This window comes from Pristiophorus japonicus, chromosome 24, assembly GCF_044704955.1.
Source record: "Pristiophorus japonicus isolate sPriJap1 chromosome 24, sPriJap1.hap1, whole genome shotgun sequence".
Taxonomy (NCBI): Eukaryota; Metazoa; Chordata; class Chondrichthyes; family Pristiophoridae; genus Pristiophorus; species Pristiophorus japonicus.
The window spans coordinates 4,973,541-4,994,744 of record NC_092000.1 but is presented as its reverse complement, the minus strand read 5'-3'; the positions used below and the strand labels follow the sequence as shown (position 1 = coordinate 4,994,744).

The 21,204-nt window shown below is 49.8% G+C and overlaps 1 protein-coding gene across 1 annotated transcript in view; it reads left to right on the top strand.

The window, feature by feature from the left end:
• Positions 1–16,686, top strand: part of LOC139238012 (C-type lectin domain family 10 member A-like) — a 54,421-nt gene extending 37,735 nt beyond the window's left edge. Inside the window, exons 7-10 of the mRNA XM_070867410.1 lie at positions 4,966–4,991; positions 6,577–6,728; positions 13,540–13,652; positions 16,165–16,686. Coding sequence (XP_070723511.1) covers positions 4,966–4,991; positions 6,577–6,728; positions 13,540–13,652; positions 16,165–16,303 — 430 coding nt within the window. The 3' untranslated portion in view covers positions 16,304–16,686. The remainder of the gene's footprint in view (positions 1–4,965; positions 4,992–6,576; positions 6,729–13,539; positions 13,653–16,164) is intronic.
• The last annotated feature ends 4,518 nt before the right edge of the window (positions 16,687–21,204 follow it).

Genomic DNA, 21,204 nt, shown 5'->3' with positions numbered 1-21,204 from the left:
CCCGACTAATAAGGATTTCCCTTAGTTCCTCCTCCTTACTAGACCCTCTGACCCTTCTTATATCCGGAATGTTGTTAGTGTCCTCCTCAGTGAATACCGAACCAAAGTACTTGTTCAATTGGTTTGTTCCCCGTTATGACTTCCCCTGATTCTGACTGCAGGGGACCTACATTTGTCTTTACTAACCTTTTTCTCTTTACATATCTATAGAAACTTTTGCAGTCCGTCTTAATGTTCCCTGCAAGCTTCCTCTCGTACTCCATTTTCCCTGCCCTAATCCAACCCTTTGACCTCCTCTGCTGAGTTCTAAATTTCTCCCAGTTTCCGGGTTCGCTGCTATTTCTGGCCAATTTGTATGCCACTTCCTTGGCTTTAATACTATCCCTGATTTCCCTTGATAGCCACGGTTGAGCCACCTTCGCTTTTTTATTTTTATGCCAGACAGGAATGTACAATTGTTGTAGTTCATCCATGCGGTCTCTAAATGTCTGCCATTGCCCATCCACAGTCAACCCCTCAAGTATCATTCGCCAATCAATCCTAGCCAATTCATGCCTCATATCTTCAAAGTTACCCTTCTTTAAGTTCTGGACCATGGTCTCTGAATTAACTGTTTCATTCTCCATCCTAATGCAGAATTCCACCATATTATGGTCACTCTTCCCCAAGGGGCCTCGCACAACGAGATTGCTAATTAATCCTCTCTCATTACACAACACCCAGTCTAAGATGGCCTCTCCCCTAGTTGGTTCCTCGACATATTGGTCGAGAAAACCATCCCTTATGCACTCCAGGAAATCCTCTTCCACCGTATTGCTTCCAGTTTAGTTAGCCCAATCTATGTGCATATTAAAGTCACCCATTATAACTGCTGCACCCTTATTGCATGCACCCATAATTTCCTGTTTGATGCCCTCCCCAACATCACTACTACTGTTTGGAGGTCTGTACACAACTCCCACTAACGTTTTTTGCCCTTTGGTGTTCTGCAGTTCTACCCATATAGATTCCACATCATTCAAGCTAATGTCATTCCTAATTATTGTATTAATCTCCTCTTTAACCAGCAATGCTATCCCACCTCCTTTTCCTTTTATTCTATCCTTCCTGAATGTTGAATACCCCTGGATGTTGAGTTCCCAACCCTGATCATCCTGGAGCCATGTCTCCGTAATCCCAATCACATCATATTTGTTAACATCTATTTGCACAGTTAATTCATCCACCTTATTACGGATACTCCTTGCATTAAGACACAAAGCCTTCAGGTTTGTTTTTTTAACACTTTTTGTCCTTTTAGAATTTTGTTGTACAGTGGCCCTTTTTGTTCTTTGTCTTGCGTTTCTCTGCCCTCCACTTTTTCTCATCTCCTTTCTGTCTTTTGCTTTTGTCTCCTTTTTGTTTCCCTCTGTCTCCCTGCATTGGTTTCCATCCCCCTTCCATATTCGTTTAACTCCTCCCCAACAGCACTAGCAAACACTCCCCCTAGGACATTGGTTCCGGTCCTGCCCAGGTGTAGACCGTCCGGTTTGTACTGGTCCCACCTCCCCCAGAACCGGTTCCAATGCCCCAGGAATTTGAATCCCTCCCTGCTGCACCACTGCTCAAGCCACGTATTCATCTGCGCTATCCTGTGATTCCTACTCTGACTAGCACGTGGCACTGGTAGCAATCCTGAGATTACTACTTTTGAGGTCCTACTTTTTAATTTACCTCCTAGCTCCTTAAATTCGTTTCGTAGGACCTCATCCCTTTTTTTACCTATGTCGTTGGTACCAATGTGCACCACGACAACTGGCTCTTCTCCCTCCCTTTTTAGAATGTCCTGCACCCGCTCCGAGACAGCCTTGACCCTTGCACCAGGGAGGCAACATACCATCCTGGAGTCTCGGTTGCTGCCGCAGAAACGTCTATCTATTCCCCTCACCATGGAAACCCCTATCACTATCGCTCTACCACTCTTTTTCCTGCCCTCCTGTGTAATAGAGCCAGCCACGGTGCCATGAACTTGGCTGCTGCTGCCCTCCCCTGATGAGTCATCTCCCTCAACAGTACTCAAAGCAGTGTATCTGTTTTGCAGGGGGATGACCACAGGGGACCCCTGCACTACCTTCCTTGCACTGCTCTTCCTGCTGGTCTTCCATTCCCTATCTGGCTGTGGACCCTTCACCTGCGGTAAGACCAACTCGCTACACGTGCTACTCACGTCATTCTCAGCATCGTGGATGCTCCAGAGTGAATCCACCCTCAGCTCCAACTCCGCAACGCGGACCGTCAGGAGCTGGAGGTGGATACACTTCCCGCACAGGTAGTCGTCAGGGACACTGGAGTCGTTCCTGAGTTCCCACATGGTACAGGAGGAGCATAACACGTGACCGAACTCTTCTGCCATGACTTAACCTTTAGATAGGCAACAACAATGCTCAAGTTTACTCACTGTTGAAGAGAAGAAGAAAATCTACTCACCAATCACCAGCCAATCACTTACCCCTTTGGCTGTGACTTCACCTTTCTGTTTCTTTTTATTTATTTTTTTGCCTTCTCCCTGTAGCTGCACAAGCCACGCCTTTTATAGGCCTCCGACCCCGGACTCGCGCCTCACCAACTGCCAATTGGGAACATTCTTCCTGCATCTAACCTGTCGAAACCCGTCAGAATTTTAAAAGTTTCTATGAGATCCCCTCTCATTCTTCTGAACTCCAGTGAATACAAGCCAAGTTGATCCAGTCTTTCTTGATATGTCAGTCCCGCCATCCCGGGAATCAGTCTGGTGAACCTTCGCTGCACTCCCTCAATAGCAAGAACGTCCTTCCTCAAGTTAGGAGACCAAAACTGTACACAATACTCCAGGTGTGGCCTCACCAAGGCCCTGTACAATTGTAGCAACACCTCCCTGCCCCTGTACTCAAATCCCCTCGCTATGAAGGCCAACATGCCATTTGCTTTCTTAACCGCCTGCTGTACCTGCATGCCAACCTTCAATGACTGATGTACCATGACACCCAGGTCTCGTTGCACCTCCCCTTTTCCTAATCTGTCACCATTCAGATAATAGTCTGTCTCTCTGTTTTTACCACCAAAGTGGATAACCTCACATTTATCCATATTATACTTCATCTGCCATGCATTTGCCCACTCACCTAACCTATCCAAGTCACTCTGCAGCCTCATAGCATCCTCCTCGCAGCTCACACTGCCATCCAACTTAGTGTCATCCGCAAATTTGGAGATACTACATTTAATCCCCTCGTCTAAATCATTAATGTACAATGTAAACAGCTGGGGCCCCAGCACAGAACCTTGTGGTACCCCACTAGTCACTGCCTGCCATTCTGAAAAGTACCCATTTACTCCTACTCTTTGCTTCCTGTCTGCCAACCAGTTCTCAATCCACGTCAGCACACTACCCCCAATCCCATGTGCTTTAACTTTGCACATTAATCTCTTGTGTGGGACCTTGTCAAAAGCCTTCTGGAAGTCCAAATACACCACATCAACTGGTTCTCCCTTGTCCACTCTACTGGAAACATCCTCAAAAAATTCCAGAACATTTGTCAAGCATGATTTCCCTTTCACAAATCCATGCTGACTTGGACCTATCATGTCACCTCTTACCAAATGCGCTGCTATGACATCCTTAATAATTGATTCCATCATTTTACCCACTACCGATCTCAGGCTGACCGGTCTATAATTCCGTTTTCTCTCTCCCTCCTTTTTTAAAAAGTGTGGTTACATTGGCTACCCTCCACTCCATAGGAACTGATCTAGAGTCTATGGAATTTTGGAAAATGACTGTCAATGCATCCGCTATTTCCAAGGCCACCTCCTTAAGTACTCTGGGATGCAGACCATCAGGCCCTGGGGATTTATCGGCCTTCAATCCCATCAATTTTTCCAACACAATTTCCCGACCAATAAGGATTTCCCTCAGTTCCTCCTTCTCACTAGACCCTCTGACCCTGTTTATATCCGGAAGGTTGTTTGTGTCCTCCTTCATGAATACCGAACCAAAGTAGTTGTACAATTGGTCTGCCATTTCTTTGTTCCCAGTTATGACTTCCCCTGATTCTGACTGCAGGGGATCTACGTTTGTCTTTACTAACCTTTTTCTCTTTACATATCTATAGAAGCTTTTGCAGTCCATTTTAATGTTCCCTGCAAGCTTCCTCTCATACTCTATTTTCCCTGCCCTAATCAAACCCTTTGACCTCCTTTGCTGAGTTCTAAATTTCTCCCAGTCTCCCAGTTCGCTGCTATTACTGGCCAATTTGTATGCCACTTCCTTGGCTTTAATACTATCCCTGATTTCCCTTGATAGCCACGGTTGAGCCACCTTCCCTTTTTTATTTTTACGCCAGACATGGATGTACAATTGTTGTAGTTCATCCATGCGGTCTCTCAATGTCTGCCATTGCCCATCCAATGTCAACCCCTTAAGTATCATTCGCCAATCAATCCTAGCCAATTCACGTCCCATACCTTCAAAGTTACCTATCTTTAAGTTCTGGACCATGGTCTCTGAATTAACTGTTTCATTCTCCATCCTAATACTCAACGACTGAGCCTCCACAGCCCTCTGGGGCAGAGAATTCCAAAGATTCACCACCCTCTGAGTGAAGAAATTTCTCCTCATCTCAGTCCTAAATGGCCGACCCCTTATCCTGAGACTGTGACCCCTGGTTCTAGACTCCCCAGCACGGGGGAAACATCCTCCCTGCATCTACCCCGTCAAGCCCTGTAAGAATTCAATGAGATCACCCCTCATTTATTGCAATAAAGGCCAACATACCATTTGCTTTCTTAATTGCTTGCTGTACCTGCAGGTTAACTTTCAGTGATTGGTGTACAAGGACACCCAGGTCCCTCTGAACACCAACATTTCCCAATATAAAACTGTTTAAAAAATACTCTGCTTTTCTATTTTTCCTACCAAATGGATAACTTCACATTTCTCCCCATTAGATTCCATTTGCCTGTGAGGCTGGATGGTGAGTTTGTTTGTGCGCCACGCAACCACATGAGGCATCATAGTCCAGCCTAATCCCGCCACTATACAGGGTCTGCGTAAAACACACAGCACCTCTCACAGCATCAGGACCTCCCAAAACGCTTTGCTTTTGAAGTGTAGTCAGTCTTGTAATGTCAGCTATGCAATAACCCCATCCTGAAGTCAGAGGTGCAATAGCACCTTTATAATCAAACACAGTTGAACAGTTATCCCAGCACAGTCCTTCACTGAAACACCTGTGAACTCATCCCTTTTTGGCGTGGAAGCAAGCCATCCTCGCTTCGAGGGACTGCCTACGATGATGATGAAGGATTACACAGAGTTTTAGGTGTCCTTGTACAGGAAACACAAAGTTAACATGCAGCTACAGCAAGCAATAAGAAAGGCCAATGTCATCTTGGTCTTTATTGCAAGGGGGTTGGAGTATAAGAGCAAGGAAGTCTTGCCACAGCTATATAAGGTATTGGTGAGGCCACACCTGGAATAGTTTTGGTTTCCATATTTACGAAAGGATAAACTTGCTTTGGAGGCAGTTCAGAGAAGGTTCACTAGATTGATTCCAGAGATGAGGGGGGTTGACTTATGAGGAAAGGTTGAGTAGGTTGGGCCTCTACTCATTGGAATTCAGAAGAATGAGAGGTGATCTTATTGAAACGTATAAGATTATGAGGGGGTTTGACAAGGTGGATGCAGAGAGGATGTTTCCACTGATAGGGGAGACTAGAACTAGGGGGCATGATTTTAGAATAAGGGGCCACCCATTTAAAAGTGAGATGAGGAGAAATTTCTTCTCTGAGGGTTGTAAATCTGTGGAATTTGCTGCCTCAGAGAGCTGTAGAAGCCGGGACATTGAATAAATTTAAGACAGAGATCGACAGTTTCTTAACCAATGAGAGATTAAGGGGTTTTGGGGAATGGGCGGGGAAGTGGAACTGAGTCCATGATCAGATCAGCCATGATCGGATTAAATGGCGGAGCAGGCTCGAGGGGCCGTATGGCCTACTCCTGGTTCTATTTCTTATGTTCTTATGTATTATAATTGTACAGGGCCTACGTGAGACCACACCTAGAGTACTGTGTACAGTTTGGGTCTCCTTATCTATGGAAGGATATACTTGCCTTGGAGACGGTGCAATGGAGGTTCACTCGATTGATTCCTGGGATGAGAGGGTTGTCCTATGAGGAGGGATTGTGTAGATTGGGCCTATACTCTCTGGAGTTCAGAAGAATGAGATGTGATCTTATTGAAACATTAATTTATAGCTGGCATTGTTTATAGCTATAACTGTTATGTCTGTAACACTCTTATGAATGATTCCACGAGCTCTAGTATTGTATTGAGCTGTTGTGACCTTAGTCCCATTTATTTATACTGGGCCCTGCACACCTATCAGGTGACCTTCAGGTCTCCCACCACAGTGCCCTCTGGTGGCACACCTTATGTGACTATACAGTTAGTATACATGGTTTACATTCATGACAATAACTGTCAAGGGAGCGTAATTCTCCAGTGCAAGAGAGTGCTTGATTTTTGCTTCATTCAATCTTCTCTTCCCTCTCTCCAGCATGCTCCTGCCCTCAGTGTCCCAGTGATTGGTTGCAGTACAATCAGGCCTGTTACTACTTTTCAACCAAAGAAGGCAGCTGGCAAAAGGCAAAACAGGATTGTGCCTTGAAGGATTCGCACATGATTGTGATCAACAGCATCGTGGAACAGGTCGGGCTGTATTCGTTGATCATTTATCTGTATGACATGTGGAAAGGCTAATGGAGGCAGGTTTCTTGTCCTGTGTCAGTGTCACTGTGGCTCAGTGCGCAGCACACTCTCACCTCTGAGTCTGTAGGTTGTAGGTTTAAGTCCCATTCCGGGGACTTGAGCACAAAAAAATCTAAGCTGACACTGCAGTACTGAGGGAGCTCCACACTATCGGAGGGACAGTACTGAGGGAGCGCCGCACTGTCGGAGGGGCAGTACTGAGGGAGTGCCGCACTGTCGGAGGGGCAGTACTGAGGGAGTGCCGAACTGTCGGAGGGACAGTACTGAGGGAGCGCCGCACTGTCGGAGGGGCAGTACTGAGGGAGCGTCGCACTGTCGGAGGGGCAGTACCGTGGGAGCGTCGCACTGTCGGAGGGGCAGTACTGAGGGAGAGCCGCACTGTCAGAGGGACAGTACTGAGGGAGCTCCGCACTGTCGGAGGGGCAGTACTGAGGGAGCTCCACACTGTCGGAGGGGCAGTACTGAGGGAGCGCCGCACTGTCGGAGGGGCAGTACTGAGGGAGCGTCACACTGTCGGAGGGGCAGTACTGAGGGAGCGCCGCACTGTCGGAGGGGCAGTACTGAGGGAGCGTCGCACTGTCGGAGGGGCAGTACTGAGGGAGCGCCGCACTGTCGGAGGGACAGTACTGAGGGAGCGCCGCACTGTCGGAGGGGCAGTACTGAGGGAGCGCCGCACTGTCGGAGAGCAGGGGAGTTCTCCCCGGTGTTCTGGGGCCAATATTTACCCCTCAACCAACATCACTAAAACAAATTACGCGGTCATCATCACATTGCTGTGTGTGGGAGCTTGCTGTGCACAAATTGGCTGCCGCGTTTCCCACATTACAACAGTGACTGCACTCCAAAAAGTACTTCATTTGCTGTAAAGCGCTTTGGGACGTCCCGAGATTGTGACCGAAGCTATCGAAATGCAAGTTCCTTGTTTCCCTCTGCACAGTTCGACCATCTGGGCGATGACACCAATCGGGCAGCTTTTGTGGTGGAGTGTTGTCATTCCCCGGTACAAGTGATCAGATGTGTTCAAATTCAATTTCACAACATCGAAACTTCAGCTGGTGACTCCTGTTGATCGCAGTGCCATTTCCAGGGTTTCCTGCGTGTACTTGTGGTGAACTGAAGTGGATGTGATGGTACATGAAGGACGGTCGATTAGCTCAAGTGCCTTTGTCAACGAGTCATTATTAAAAGAACGATAACGAACCTATTTAAGTATTTCTGAAGTCGGATTGGCAACAGCTGGCTTGACACGTCGCAACCTGGAACTGCATCTGATGCGCGAATGCCCTCTGCAGCTCCACAATTTTGGATATCTTTACTGTCGGGAAAAGCGACATTGATTGTTATCGTGGAACGATACATCACAGAGCGAGGCCATTCGGCCCATCGTTCCTGTGCCGGCTCTGTGGCAGAGCGATCCGATTAGTCCCACTCCCCCCCCTGCTCTTTCCCCACAGCCCCCGCACATTTTTCCGCCTTCAAATTGCCCTCCAATTGCCCTTTTGAAAGTTACTTATGGTAGGTTGAGTGCCAGCAGGTACACTACGGCTAAGCCATCCTGTCGATAACATACCGCGGCCCCCTCTGCAATCTCAGGTGGACTGAAAAGAAAGCAGGGAAGTGCTGTAATGTATTTGCTTCATGGGTTCTTTACTTAAGAATTCACAGCAACACATTGCTATTAAGAACTAGTTGGTTTATTAGCAAAGGTTTAACAATCACACTACACATCACCGGTTCATCCACCATCCATCATCGAACGAGGATGACTTGTTTCCACATGAGTTCACAGATGTTTCAATGAAGGACCCGATGTTCCAGGTCCTGAACTCCAGTTGAGGGGGTGGAAGATGCCTGTGGGTGGATTGTTTTAACGTGGGGTGACCGTTGCACACCAGCCACCACACGGGCTTGACAGAGCTAGGTCTTGGTCCAGTGGCGAGGGTTAACCAGAGACCAGCTCTGCTGCACGGACCCAGTGCGTGCACATATCGCACAGTGTGGGCTGGGCCCGTGCTGCCCCTGGGCCCTCGGCTCTTCTGGGCCCCGTACCCTCATTCGCCGCACCTCCGCCCACGGTGTTCCAGGGCCCGGTACTCCAGCTCTATTTACAGCCCCGACCTGCGATGGTGTTCTCACACAGCTCAGGGCGGCCCACGAAATTCATCCACCAGGCTCACAACCACCAGCCCCGTCGTGGATCCCCAGAATCCAACTGGCTGGGGTTTTATTGAGTCTTGTGAACTTCACGTGACTGGCTAAGCCACTCCCAACTCAACAGCTCTACAAACCTGTGAGCATACAAGTGTCTCAGCTAATATTTATCCCTCATCCAACATCACTAAAACATATGATCTGGTAATTTTGTTTGTGGGAGCTTGCTGTGCGCAATTTGGCTCTGCCCTCTAATGCACACCTTGACATATGGCTCATACATAATGCTGCTGCCCGTATCCTAACTCGTACCGAGTCCCGCTCACCCATCACCCAATATGCTCGCTGACCCGTGTCCTAACTCGCAATAAGTCCCGCTCACCCATCACTCCTTGTGCTCGCTGCCCCGTGTCCTAACTCGCACCGTGTCCCGCTCACCCATCATCCCCTGTGCTCGCTGCCCCGTGTCCTAACTCACACCGTGTCCCGCTCACCCATCACCCCCTGTGCTCGCTGCCCTGTGTCGTAACTCGCACCAAGTCCCGCTCACCCATCACCCAATGTGCTCGCTGCCCCCGTGTCCTAACTCGCACCGAGTCCCGCTCACCCATCACCCCTTGTGCTCGCTGCCCCGTGTCCTAACTCGCACCAAGTCCCGCTCACCCATCACCCACTGTGCTCACTGCCCCGTGTCCTAACTCGCACCGTGTCCCGCTCACCCATCACCCCCTGTGCTCGCTAACCTACATTGGCCCCCAATCCGGCAACGCTTCAATTTAAATATTCTCATCCTTGTCCGAATATGCCTCAACTCACACATTACAACTGTGACTACATTTTCAAACAGGAGCACTGTAATAACAACAGAGAATGTTGGAAACACACAGCGGGTCAGGCAGTATCTGTGGAGAGAGAAACAGCGTTAACGTTTCGGATCAATGACCCTTCGTCACAACTGGAGAAAATTAGAGAGGCAACAGGTCTTTCAGCGAGTGTCGGGGCAGGGGGGGTGGGGGAGGAAAGAACAAAAGGGAAGGTCAGTGATAGGGTGGAAGGCAGGAGAGATTAGAGAGACAAAAGGGACAATGGTGCGAGGCAAAGGGAGACGGTAATGGAACAAGTTAAGAAACCAAAGATGAGTCTAGCTAGGGTGTAAATGGAGGCGGAAGAATCGTCAACGGTTGCCGTGGGAAAGAAAGAAAGAAACAGAAAAAAATATATGGGCAGAAGTTAAGTTCTGAAGTAGTTGAACTCGATGTTGAGCCCAGAAGGCTGTAAAGCATGAAGGATGCGGTGCTGTTCCTCGAGCTTGCGTTGAGCTTCGTTGGAACAGTGTAGGAGGCCGAGGACAGAGAGATCAGAGTGGGAGTGGAGCGGGGAATTAAAGTGACAGGCGACCGGAAGCTCTGATTGTAAATTCCTTTGGGATGCGCAGAGTTTGTGTAAGTTGCTTTGTAAAACCAAAGTCTTTCTTTTTATTGATCCTGTGTATGCAATCATTCACGTTGGAAAGGTGACCATTCTGACAGAGATTTGTGGCACAGCTTTGCAGCTCTGCATGCCCACGAACACCTTGACGTATGGAACATGCTGAAGAACTTGAGTCCATCCAAAACCCTGCTGCCCTGTGTCCTAACTCGCACCGAGTCCCGCTCATCCATCACCCCCTGTGCTCACTGCCCCGTGTCCTAACTCGCACCGAGTCCCACTCACCCATCACCCCCTGTGCTCGCTGCCCTGTGTCCTAACTCACACCGAGTCCCGCTCATCCATCACCCCCTGTGCTCACTGCCCCGTGTCCTAACTCGCACCGAGTCCCGCTCACCCATCACCCCCTGTGCTCACTGACCCGTGTCCTAACTCGCACCGAGTCCCGCTCACCCATCACCCTCTGTGCTCACTGCCCCATGTCCTAACTCGCACCAAGTCCCGTTCACCCATCACCCCTTGTGCTCGCTGCCCCGTGTCCTAACTCGCACCAAGTCCCGCTCACCCATCACCCACTGTGCTCACTGCCCCGTGTCCTAACTCGCACCGTGTCCCGCTCACCCATCACCCCCTGTGCTCGCTGCCCCGTGTCCTAACTCGCACCAAGTCCCGCTCAACCATCACCCCTTGTGCTCGCTGCCCCGTGTCCTAACTCACACCGTGTCCCGCTCACCCATCACCCACTGTGCTCACTGCCCCGTGTCCTAACTCACACCGTGTCCCGCTCACCCATCACCCACTGTGCTCGCTGCCCCGTGTCCTAACTCACACCGTGTCCCGCTCACCCATCACCCCTTGTGCTCGCTAACCTACATTGGCCCCCAATCCGGCAACGCTTCAATTTAAATATTCTCATCCTTGTCCGAATATGCCTCAACTCACACATTACAACTGTGACTACATTTTCAAACAGGAGCACTGTAATAACAACAGAGAATGTTGGAAACACACAGCGGGTCAGGCAGTATCTGTGGAGAGAGAAACAGCGTTAACGTTTCGGGTCAATGACCCTTCGTCACAACTGGAGAAAATTAGAGAGGCAACAGGTCTTTCAGCGAGTGTCGGGGCAGGGGGGGTGGGGGAGGAAAGAACAAAAGGGAAGGTCAGTGATAGGGTGGAAGGCAGGAGAGATTAGAGAGACAAAAGGGGTGATGGTGCGAGGCAAAGGGAGACGGTAATGGAACAAGTTAAGAAACCAAAGATGAGTCTAGCTAGGGTGTAAATGGAGGCGGAAGAATCGTCAACGGTTGCCGTGGGAAAGAAAGAAAGAAACAGAAAAAAATATATGGGCAGAAGTTAAGTTCTGAAGTAGTTGAACTCGATGTTGAGCCCAGAAGGCTGTAAAGCATGAAGGATGAGGTGTTGTTCCTCGAGCTTGCGTTGAGCTTCGTTGGAACAGTGTAGGAGGCCGAGGACGGAGAGGTCAGAGTGGGAGTGGAGCGGGGAATTAAAGTGACAGGCGACCGGAAGCTCTGATTGTAAATTCCTTTGGGATGCGCAGAGTTTGTGTAAGTTGCTTTGTAAAACCAAAGTCTTTCTTTTTATTGATCCTGTGTATGCAATCATTCACGTTGGAAAGGTGACCATTCTGACAGAGATTTGTGGCACAGCTTTGCAGCTCTGCATGCCCACGAACACCTTGACGTATGGAACATGCTGAAGAACTTGAGTCCATCCAAAACCCTGCTGCCCTGTGTCCTAACTCGCACCGAGTCCCGCTCATCCATCACCCCCTGTGCTCACTGCCCCGTGTCCTAACTCGCACCGAGTCCCGCTCACCCATCACCCCCTGTGCTCACTGACCCGTGTCCTAACTCGCACCGAGTCCCGCTCACCCATCACCCTCTGTGCTCACTGCCCCATGTCCTAACTCGCACCAAGTCCCGCTCACCCATCACCCACTGTGGTCGCTGCCCCATGTCCTAACACGCACCAAGTCCCGCTCACCCATCACCCCCTGTGCTCACTGACCCGTGTCCTAACTCGCACCGAGTCCCGCTCACCCATCACCCTCTGTGCTCACTGCCCCATGTCCTAACTCGCACCAAGTCCCGCTCACCCATCACCCACTGTGCTCGCTGCCCCATGTCCTAACTCGCACCAAGTCCCACTCACCCATCACCCACTGTGCTCGCTGCCCCATGTCCTAACTCGCACCAAGTCCCGCTCACCCATCATCCCCTGTGCTTGCTGCCCTGTGTCCTAACTCGCACCAAGTCCCGCTCACCCATCATCCCCTGTGCTTGCTGCCCTGTGTCCTAACTCGCACCAAGTCCCGCTCACCCATCATCCCCTGTGCTCGCTGCCCCGTGTCCTAACTCGCACCAAGTCCCGCTCACCCATCACCCTCTGTGCTCGCTGCCCCGTGTCCTAATTCGCACCAAGTCCTGCTCACCCATCACCCCCTGTGCTCGCTGCCGTGTCCTAACTCGTACCGAGTCCCGCTCACCCATCACCTCCTGTGCTCGCTGATCTACATTGGCTCCCGGTTAAGCAACGCCTCAATTTCAAAAATCTCATCCTTGCTTTCAAATCCCTCCATGGCCCTCGCCCCTCCCTATCTCTGTAATCTCCTCCAGCCCCACAACCCCCCGAGATGTCTGCGCTCCTCTAATTCTGCCCTCCTGAGCATCCCTGATTATAATCGCTCCACCATCGGTGGCCGTGCCTTCTGTTGCCTGGGCCCCAAGCTCTGGAACTCCCTCCCTAAACCTCTCCGCCTCTCTACCTCTCTCTCCTCCTTCAAGACGGTCGCTAATTAAAACCGACCTCGTTGACCAAGCTTTTGGTCACCTGCCCTGATATTTCCTCAAGCAGCTCGGTGTCAAAGTTTCACTGCCTGTGAAGCACCTTGGGACATTTTACTATATTAAAGGCGCTATATAAATTCAACACCTGTTTACGCTGAAAAGCACTTTGAGTAGTGTGAACGATATTGGCTGATCATTTTGCCGAGGTTAACTCACATATTTCCCCAGCTCAAATGAAGTACTGCCCCTTTGACTAGCTTGAGCCCAGATGAAATTAAGACTTGGTATGTTTTAAACAGTCTGGGCGTGGAAGGATTGCTTCTTTAGCTTACTCTCGCTCGTGACGTTTCATCTTTTTGCAGAATTTTATGACGAGAGAAATAAAGCCTAAAATGTACTGGATCGGGCTGAGTGATATTTCCGATGAAGGAAGCTGGAAATGGGATGATGGCACTAGTTACAGTTCAACACCAAAGTGAGTAAAACAACAAGAACCACTGGCGTTTATATTGCGCAGTGCATGGTATGTACAGCACAGAAACAGCCCATTGGGCCCAACGGCTCCGTGCCGGGGTTTATGCTCCACAACAGCCCCCTCCCACCCCTCTTCATCTCACCCCATCAACACATCCTTCTATTCCCTTCTCTCTCATGGTAGATGCAGTATAATGTGGATAAATGTGAGGTTATCCACTTTGGTGGCAAAAACAGGAAGGCAGAATATTATCTGAATGGCGGCAGATTAGGAAAAGGGGAGGTGCAACGAGACCTGGGGGCTCATGGTACATCAGTCATTGAAAGTTGGCATGCAGGTACAGCAGGCGGTGAAGAAGGCAAATGGCATGTTGGCCTTCATAGCGAGAGGATTTGAGTATAGGAGCAGGGAGGTCTTACTGCAGTTGTACAGGGCCTTGGTGAGGCCACACCTTGAATACTGTGTACAGTTTTGGTCTCCTAATCTGAGGAAGGACCTTCTTGCTATTGAGGGAGTGCAGTGAAGGTTCACCAGACTGATTCCCGGGATGGCAGGACTGACATATGAAGAAAGACTGGATCGACTAGGCTTATATTCACTGGACTTTAGAAGAATGAGAGGGGATCTAATAGAAATATATCAAATTCTGACGGGATTGGACAGGTTAGATGCAGGAAGAATGTTCCCGATGTTGGGGAAGTCCAGAACCAGGGGTCACAGTCTAAGGATAAGGGGTAAGCCATTTAGGACCGAGATGAGGAGAAACTTCTTCACTCAGAGAATTGTGAACCTGTGGAATTCTCTACCACAGAAAGTTGTTGAGGCCAGTTCGTTAGATATATTCAAAAGGGAGTTAGATGTGGCCCTTACGGCTAAAGGGATCAAGGGGTATGGAGAGAAAGCAGGAAATGGGTACTGAGGTTAAATGATCAGCCATGATCATATTGAATGGTGGTGCAGGCTCGAAGGGCTGAATGGCCTACTCCTGCACCTATTTTCTATGTTTCTATGTGTTTATCCAGCTTCCCCTTTAAATGCATTGATACTATTCGCTTCAACCACTCCCTGTGGCAGCGAGCTCCACATTCCACCACTCTCGGGGGAAAAGAAATTTCTCCTGAATTCCCGATTGGATTTATGAGTGACTATCTGATATTTAGTTCTGATGTCTCCCACAAATGGAAGCATCTCCTCTCTACCCTGTCAAACCCTTTCATAATCTTAAAGATAACCTCTTAACTCTTCTGTTCAATCTTCCCTGATGGTTATAACCTCTCAGTTCTGGTGTCGCCCTAGTAAATCCTGTTTACACCTTCTCCAGTGCCTCTATATTTTTTTATAATGTGCACAGTGCTCTCTGTGGTCTAAGGTTCAATACGTTTAACATAGCTTCTCTGCTTTTCAATTCTATCCCTCTAGAAATGAATCTCAGTGTTTGGTTTGCTTTTTTATGGCCTTATTAATCTGTGTCGTTTCTGTTAGTGATGCGTACATCTGTACCCACAGATCCTGCTGCTCCTTTGCCCCATTTAAACATTTATTTTCCAGGGAGTATGAGGCCTTCTTATTCTTCGTACCAAGCTGAACCACCTCACACTTATCTATATTGAAGTTGATTTGCCAATTACATGCCTGTAATGTATTTGCTTCATGGGTTCTTTGCTTAAGAATTCACAGCAACACATTGCTATTAAGAACCAGTTGGTTTATTAGCAAAGGTTTAACAATCACACTACACATTACCGGTTCATCCATCATCATAATCATCATAGGCAGTCCCTCGGAATCGAGGAAGACTTGCTTCCACTCTTAAAATGAGTCCTTAGGTGGCTGAACAGTCCAATACGAGAGTCACAGTCCCTGTCACAGGTGGGGCAGATAGTCGTTGAGGGAAGGGGAGGGTGGGACTGGTTTGCCGCACGCTCCTTCCGCTGCCTGCGCTTGATTTCTGCACGCTCTCGGCGATGAGACTCGAGGTGCTCATCGCCCTCCCGGATGCACTTCCTCCACTTAGAGCGAACTGGTCTTTGGGCCCAGGGACTCCCAGGTGTCGGTGGGGGATGTTGCACTTTATCAGGGAGGCTTTGAGGGTGTCCTTGTAACGTTTCCTCTGCCCACCTTTGGCTCGTCCTGCAAACCCCCTGGGAGGACAGACGCACCAACATTAGCGTCCTCGACCAGGCCAACACCCCCAGCATTGAAGCACTGACCACACTTGATCAGCCCCGCTGGGCAGGGCCACATTGTCCGCATGCCGGACACGAGACTCCCAAAGCAAGCGCTCCAGTTCATCCACCAGGCTCACAACTGCATACCTCATCGTGGATCCCCCGAACCCAACAGGCCGGGGTTTTATTGAGTCTTGTGAACATCACGTGACTGGTTAAGCCACTCCCAACTCAACATTACAGTGATTCTTATGATTCAAGCTGCTTCCAAAATTCCAATGACCTTACGGGGCAATCTGCCGTGTCACGCTTAGTGTCACCACTGTGGGCTTTTATGTTTGAAGGTTTTGGGCTGCCGGAGAACCCAACAACGCTGGCAATCGTGAGGACTGCGCCCACACCAATGACAAAGGACAATGGAATGACAACTTGTGCACTGCAAAACTCCCCTGGATCTGCGAGCGACGCAATTTATCAGCATGAAATTCTTGCCGCGCGTCTCGAGAATGCAAAGGAACTCACATTTCCCCCATGGTATCTATATTGAAGTTGATTTGCCAGTTACACGCATGTAATGTATTTGCTTCATGGGTTCTTTGCTTAAGAAGTCATGGCAACACATAGCTATGTACGAGGTGCCAGGATGAAGGGCATTGCATTCAACTCATCTCAACTCACCCGTGCCAAGCAGAACAGACACCCAGGCTGGCATGAGCTTCCCTACGTTTCAGCAGTGACTACACTTCAAAAGTACTTCATTGGCTGCAAAGCCCATTGGGACGTCCGGTGGTCGTGAAAGGCGCTATATAAATGCAAGTCTTTCTTTCTTTGCGTTCCATGCGACCAACTTCACTCTGTACTTTAACACGCCACACTATTATTAGCCGCAGAGGTGCTCCCTACATCGAGATTGTTTGCAGGCCGTGCCTGCTTTTGCTCTGTGTTTCTCTGACTGAACAGAGACAATGATGTTATATTTCTTTTATTTTCATTTCTGTTCTGCTCTCGCTGCCTGTTGTGTGTCCGTCCAGCCGGTTTTGTCAGTTCATTAGATTTGAGAGATCGTAATAAAACCGCTCGACTTTAATTCCGTTTGTGTGTGTGTGTCGGTTTTTATGGTGCAGCAGATTAGTCGAGGTAATTTTACCCTAACTCTGTGGGTGGGAATCCCATGGGATCAGGAACATCCCGCCAATATTGACCTCAACGGGAAGTGAAATCGGGCCGGGGGGAGGGGGGTAAAACCCAGTGATCCTCCCCAATCCCGTCAACTTCCCGATGAGACTGGAAGGTTAAAATCGCCCTGAGTTTTTCCAAGCTTCCCCTGCCTGATCATTAGGACAATCCCTCTTCTAAGATATCTCCTCTCTGCATCGAAACTTGAACTTTTAAGCACAAATTCTCTCTGATTTAGGATTTCCCATGCTTCTTAAAAGGACTGTTCACAAATGAAATGTATTTGCTTCAAGGGTTGTTTGCTTAAGAATTCACAGCAACACATTTGCTATTAAGAACTAGTTGGTTTATTAGCAAAAGGTTTAACAATCACACGACACATTACCGGTTCATCCACCAGGCTCACAACCACCTGCCCCATCGTGGATCTCCCGAACCCAACTGGCCGGGGTTTTATTGAGTCTCGTGACTTCCAACTCAACAGCTCAACCAATCTGTGAGCATCCTCACAGGTGTATACGTTACACCAAACAGCGCAATGGTCACATGCGAGACCTTATTCACCAATTGCAGGGTCTAAGTGGGTACATGTGACAGGAAAATGTTGCCTACACTACAACAACAAAGTAGACAAAATACAATCTTCCACCAAAGTTGCCACAGATGATTGGCTATTCACCCCATCGCCCTGGATTCCAAACGGAAGATGTGAAAATCATCTCAAAATACTTCACAGTACAACAGCAACTACACTTCAAAAAGTACATCATTGTAACAGAAGCACTTTGGGGTATCCTGAGGTTGTGAAAGGCGCTATAGAAATGCAAGTTATTTCTGTTGCTCCTGATGAAGGGTGCCGGTTTGTCATAAAAACCCAACTGAGTCACTAATGTCCTTCAGTGAGTGATCTGGCATCCCTATCCGGTCTGGCCGACTTCTGACTCCAGATGACTCCTTGAATTGAAAAGTTGGGGCTTTTTTTCTCTCGGATTGAGATGACTGAGTGATGACCTGAGAGCGGTCTTTAAAATGGGGCTACGGTACCATAGTGGTTGTTATCTTTGACCCAGAAATGAGCTTTCGACCACATATCCGCAGCATAACTAAGACCGCCTATCTCCACCTCCGTAACATCGCCCGTCTCCGCCCCTGCCTCAGCTCATCCTCTGCTGAAACCTTCGTCTGTGCCTTTGTTACCTCTAGACTTCACTATTCCAACGCATCCCTGGCTGGCCTCCCATATTCTACCCTACATAAACTAGAGGTGATCCAAAACTTGGCCGCCCCGTGTCCTAACTCGCATCAAGTCCCGCTCACCCATCACCCCCTGTGCTCGCTGCCTCGTGTCCTAACTCGCACCGAGTCCCGCTCATCCATCACCCCCTGTGCTCGCTGACCCGTGTCCTAACTCACACCAAGTCCCGCTCACCCATCACCCCCTGTGCTCGCTGACCCGTGTCCTAACTCGCACCGAGTCCCGCTCACCCATCACCCACTGTGCTCGCTGACCCGTGTCCTAACTCGCACCGAGTCCCGCTCACCCATCACCCCCTGTGCTCGCTGACCCGTGTCCTAACTCACACCAAGTCCCGCTCACCCATCACCCTCTGTGCTCGCTGACCTACATTGACTCCCGGTTAAGCAATACCTCAATTTCAAAATTCTCATCCTGGTTTACAAATCCCTCCATGGCCCTCGCCCCTCCCTATCTCTGTAATCTCCTCCAGCCCCACAACCCCCCGAGATGTCTGCGCTCCTCTAATTCTGCCCTCCTGAGCATCCCTGATAATAATCGCTCTACCATCGGTGGCCGTGCCTTCTGTTGCCTGGGCCCCAAGCTCTGGAACTCCCTCCATAAACCTCTCTGCCTCTCTACCTCTCTTTCCTCCTTTAAGACACGCCTTAAAACCTCCCTCTGTGAACCTTTTATCACATAACACTCCTGTGATGCGCCTTGGGACGTTTCACCACGTTAAAGGCGCTATATAAATACAAGCTATTGTTGTTAATGGACCAATAATCCAGACCCTGGGCTAATGATCCAGAGACACGAGTTAAAATCCCGCCAGGGCAGCTGGGGAATTTAAATTCAGTTAATTAAATAAATCTAGAATTAAAAAGCCAGTGTCAGTAACGGTGACCATGAAACTACTGGATTGTCGTTAAAAACCCAACTGGTTCACTAATGTCCTTTAGGGAAGGAAATCTGCCGCCCTTACCCGGTCTGGCTGATATGTGACTCCAGCCCCCATAGCAATGTGGTCGACTCTTAACTGACCCTCCGAAATGGCCCAGCGAATCGCTCCGTTGTACCAAAACTGTCACAAAGAAATATCGTGGAAAGAAATAGCGGTTCAAGGCGGCTCACCACCACCTTCTCAAGGGGCAATTAGGGATGGGCAATAAATGCCGGCCTTGCCAGCGATGCCCACATCCCAGGAACGAATAAAACAAAATTATGAAGTGGTTTGATAGGGTAGAGGTAGAGAAGATGTTTCCTCTTGTTGGGGAGACCAGAACTAGAGGCCATCAATATAAGATAATCACTGATAAATCCATATTTGACCAGAGAATATGTGGAATACACTCCACAGGGAGTGATTGAGGTGAACAGCTTAGATGTACTTAAGGGGATACTGGATGTGCACCTGAGGGAGAGAGGAATATGCTGATAAGGTTATAGAATAATAGAACCACACAGCACATAAGGGGACCATTCGGCCCATCGTGCCTGTGCCGGCTCTGTGAAGGAGCTGTCTAATGTAGTCCCACTCCCCCCCTGCTCTTTTCCCATAACCCTGTAAATTAATCCTCTTCAAACACATGTCCCATCGCCTTTTGAAAGCTCACACAGGATCTGCTTCCTCCATCCTTTCAGGCCGTGCGTTCCAGATCATAACAACCCTCTGTGGTCTCCTCGTTTCCCCTCTGGTTCTTTCGCCAATTATTTCGGTTCAATGACCTCTGGCTCCCGACCCGCCTTCCAGAGGGAAGAGTTTCTCCCAGCCTGCTCTGTCAAAACCCCTGATCAGTTTGAACACCTCTATTGGGTGGTCACCAGGCAGACTAGGAGGACCAGGCAGTGCAGGAGTCCTCTCGGAGTGTGTCCCCCACTGGTATTCAGCAATCGGTGTTGAATACCAGTGAAGGTGATGACACCTTGGAGAAGTGCGGTCAGAAGATCTGATTATATTGCATTCTACTCTCACGACTGCACCGCAGTGTCAGCCAGTGGCTCAGTGGGCAGCACCCTCGGCTCTGGGTCAGAAAGTTGTGGGTGCCCACTTGAGTCCCACTCCAGAGACTTAAGCTCAAAAATCTAGGCTGACACTCCAGTGCAGTACTGAGGGAGCACCGCAATGTTGGAGGGGCAGTATGAGGGAGCTCCACACTGTCGGAGGGGCAGTACTGAGGGAGCGCCGCACTGTCGGAGGGGCAGTACTGAGGGAGCGCCGCACTGTCGGAGGGGCAGTACTGAGGGAGCGCCGCACTGTCGGAGGGGCGGTGCTGAGGGAGCGCCGCACTGTCGGAGGGGCAGTACTGAGGGAGCACCGCACTGTCGGAGGGGCAGTACTGAGGGAGTGCCGCACTGTCGGAGGGGCAGTACTGAGGGAGAGCCGCACTGCCGGAGGGGCAGTACTGAGGGAGAGCTGCACTGTCGGAGGGGCAGTACTGAGGGAGTGATGCACTGTCGGAGGGGCAGTACTGAGGGAGCGCCGCACTGTCGGAGGGGCAGTACTGAGGGAGCGCCGCACTGTCGGAGGGGGCAGTACTGAGGGAGAGCTGCACTGTCGGAGGGGCAGTACTGAGGGAGTGATGCACTGTCGGAGGGGCAGTACTGATGGAGTGCTGCACTATCGGAGGGGCAGTACTGAGGGAGCGCTGCACTGTCAGAGGGCAGTACTGAGGGAGCGCTGCACTGTCGGAGGGACAGTACTGAGGGAGCGCTGCACTGTTGGAGGGGCAGTACTAAGGGAGTGCCATACTTTTGGAGAGGCAGTACTGAGGGAGTGCCGCACTGTCGGAGGGACAGTACTGAGGGAGTGCTGCACTGTTGGAGGGGCAGTACTGAGGGAGTGCTGCACTGTCGGAGAGACAGTACTGAGGGAGCGCTGCACTGTCGGAGGAGCAGTACTGAGGAAACGCCACACTGTCGGAGGGGTAGTACTGAGGGAGTGCTGCACTGTCGGAGGGGCAGTACTGAGGGA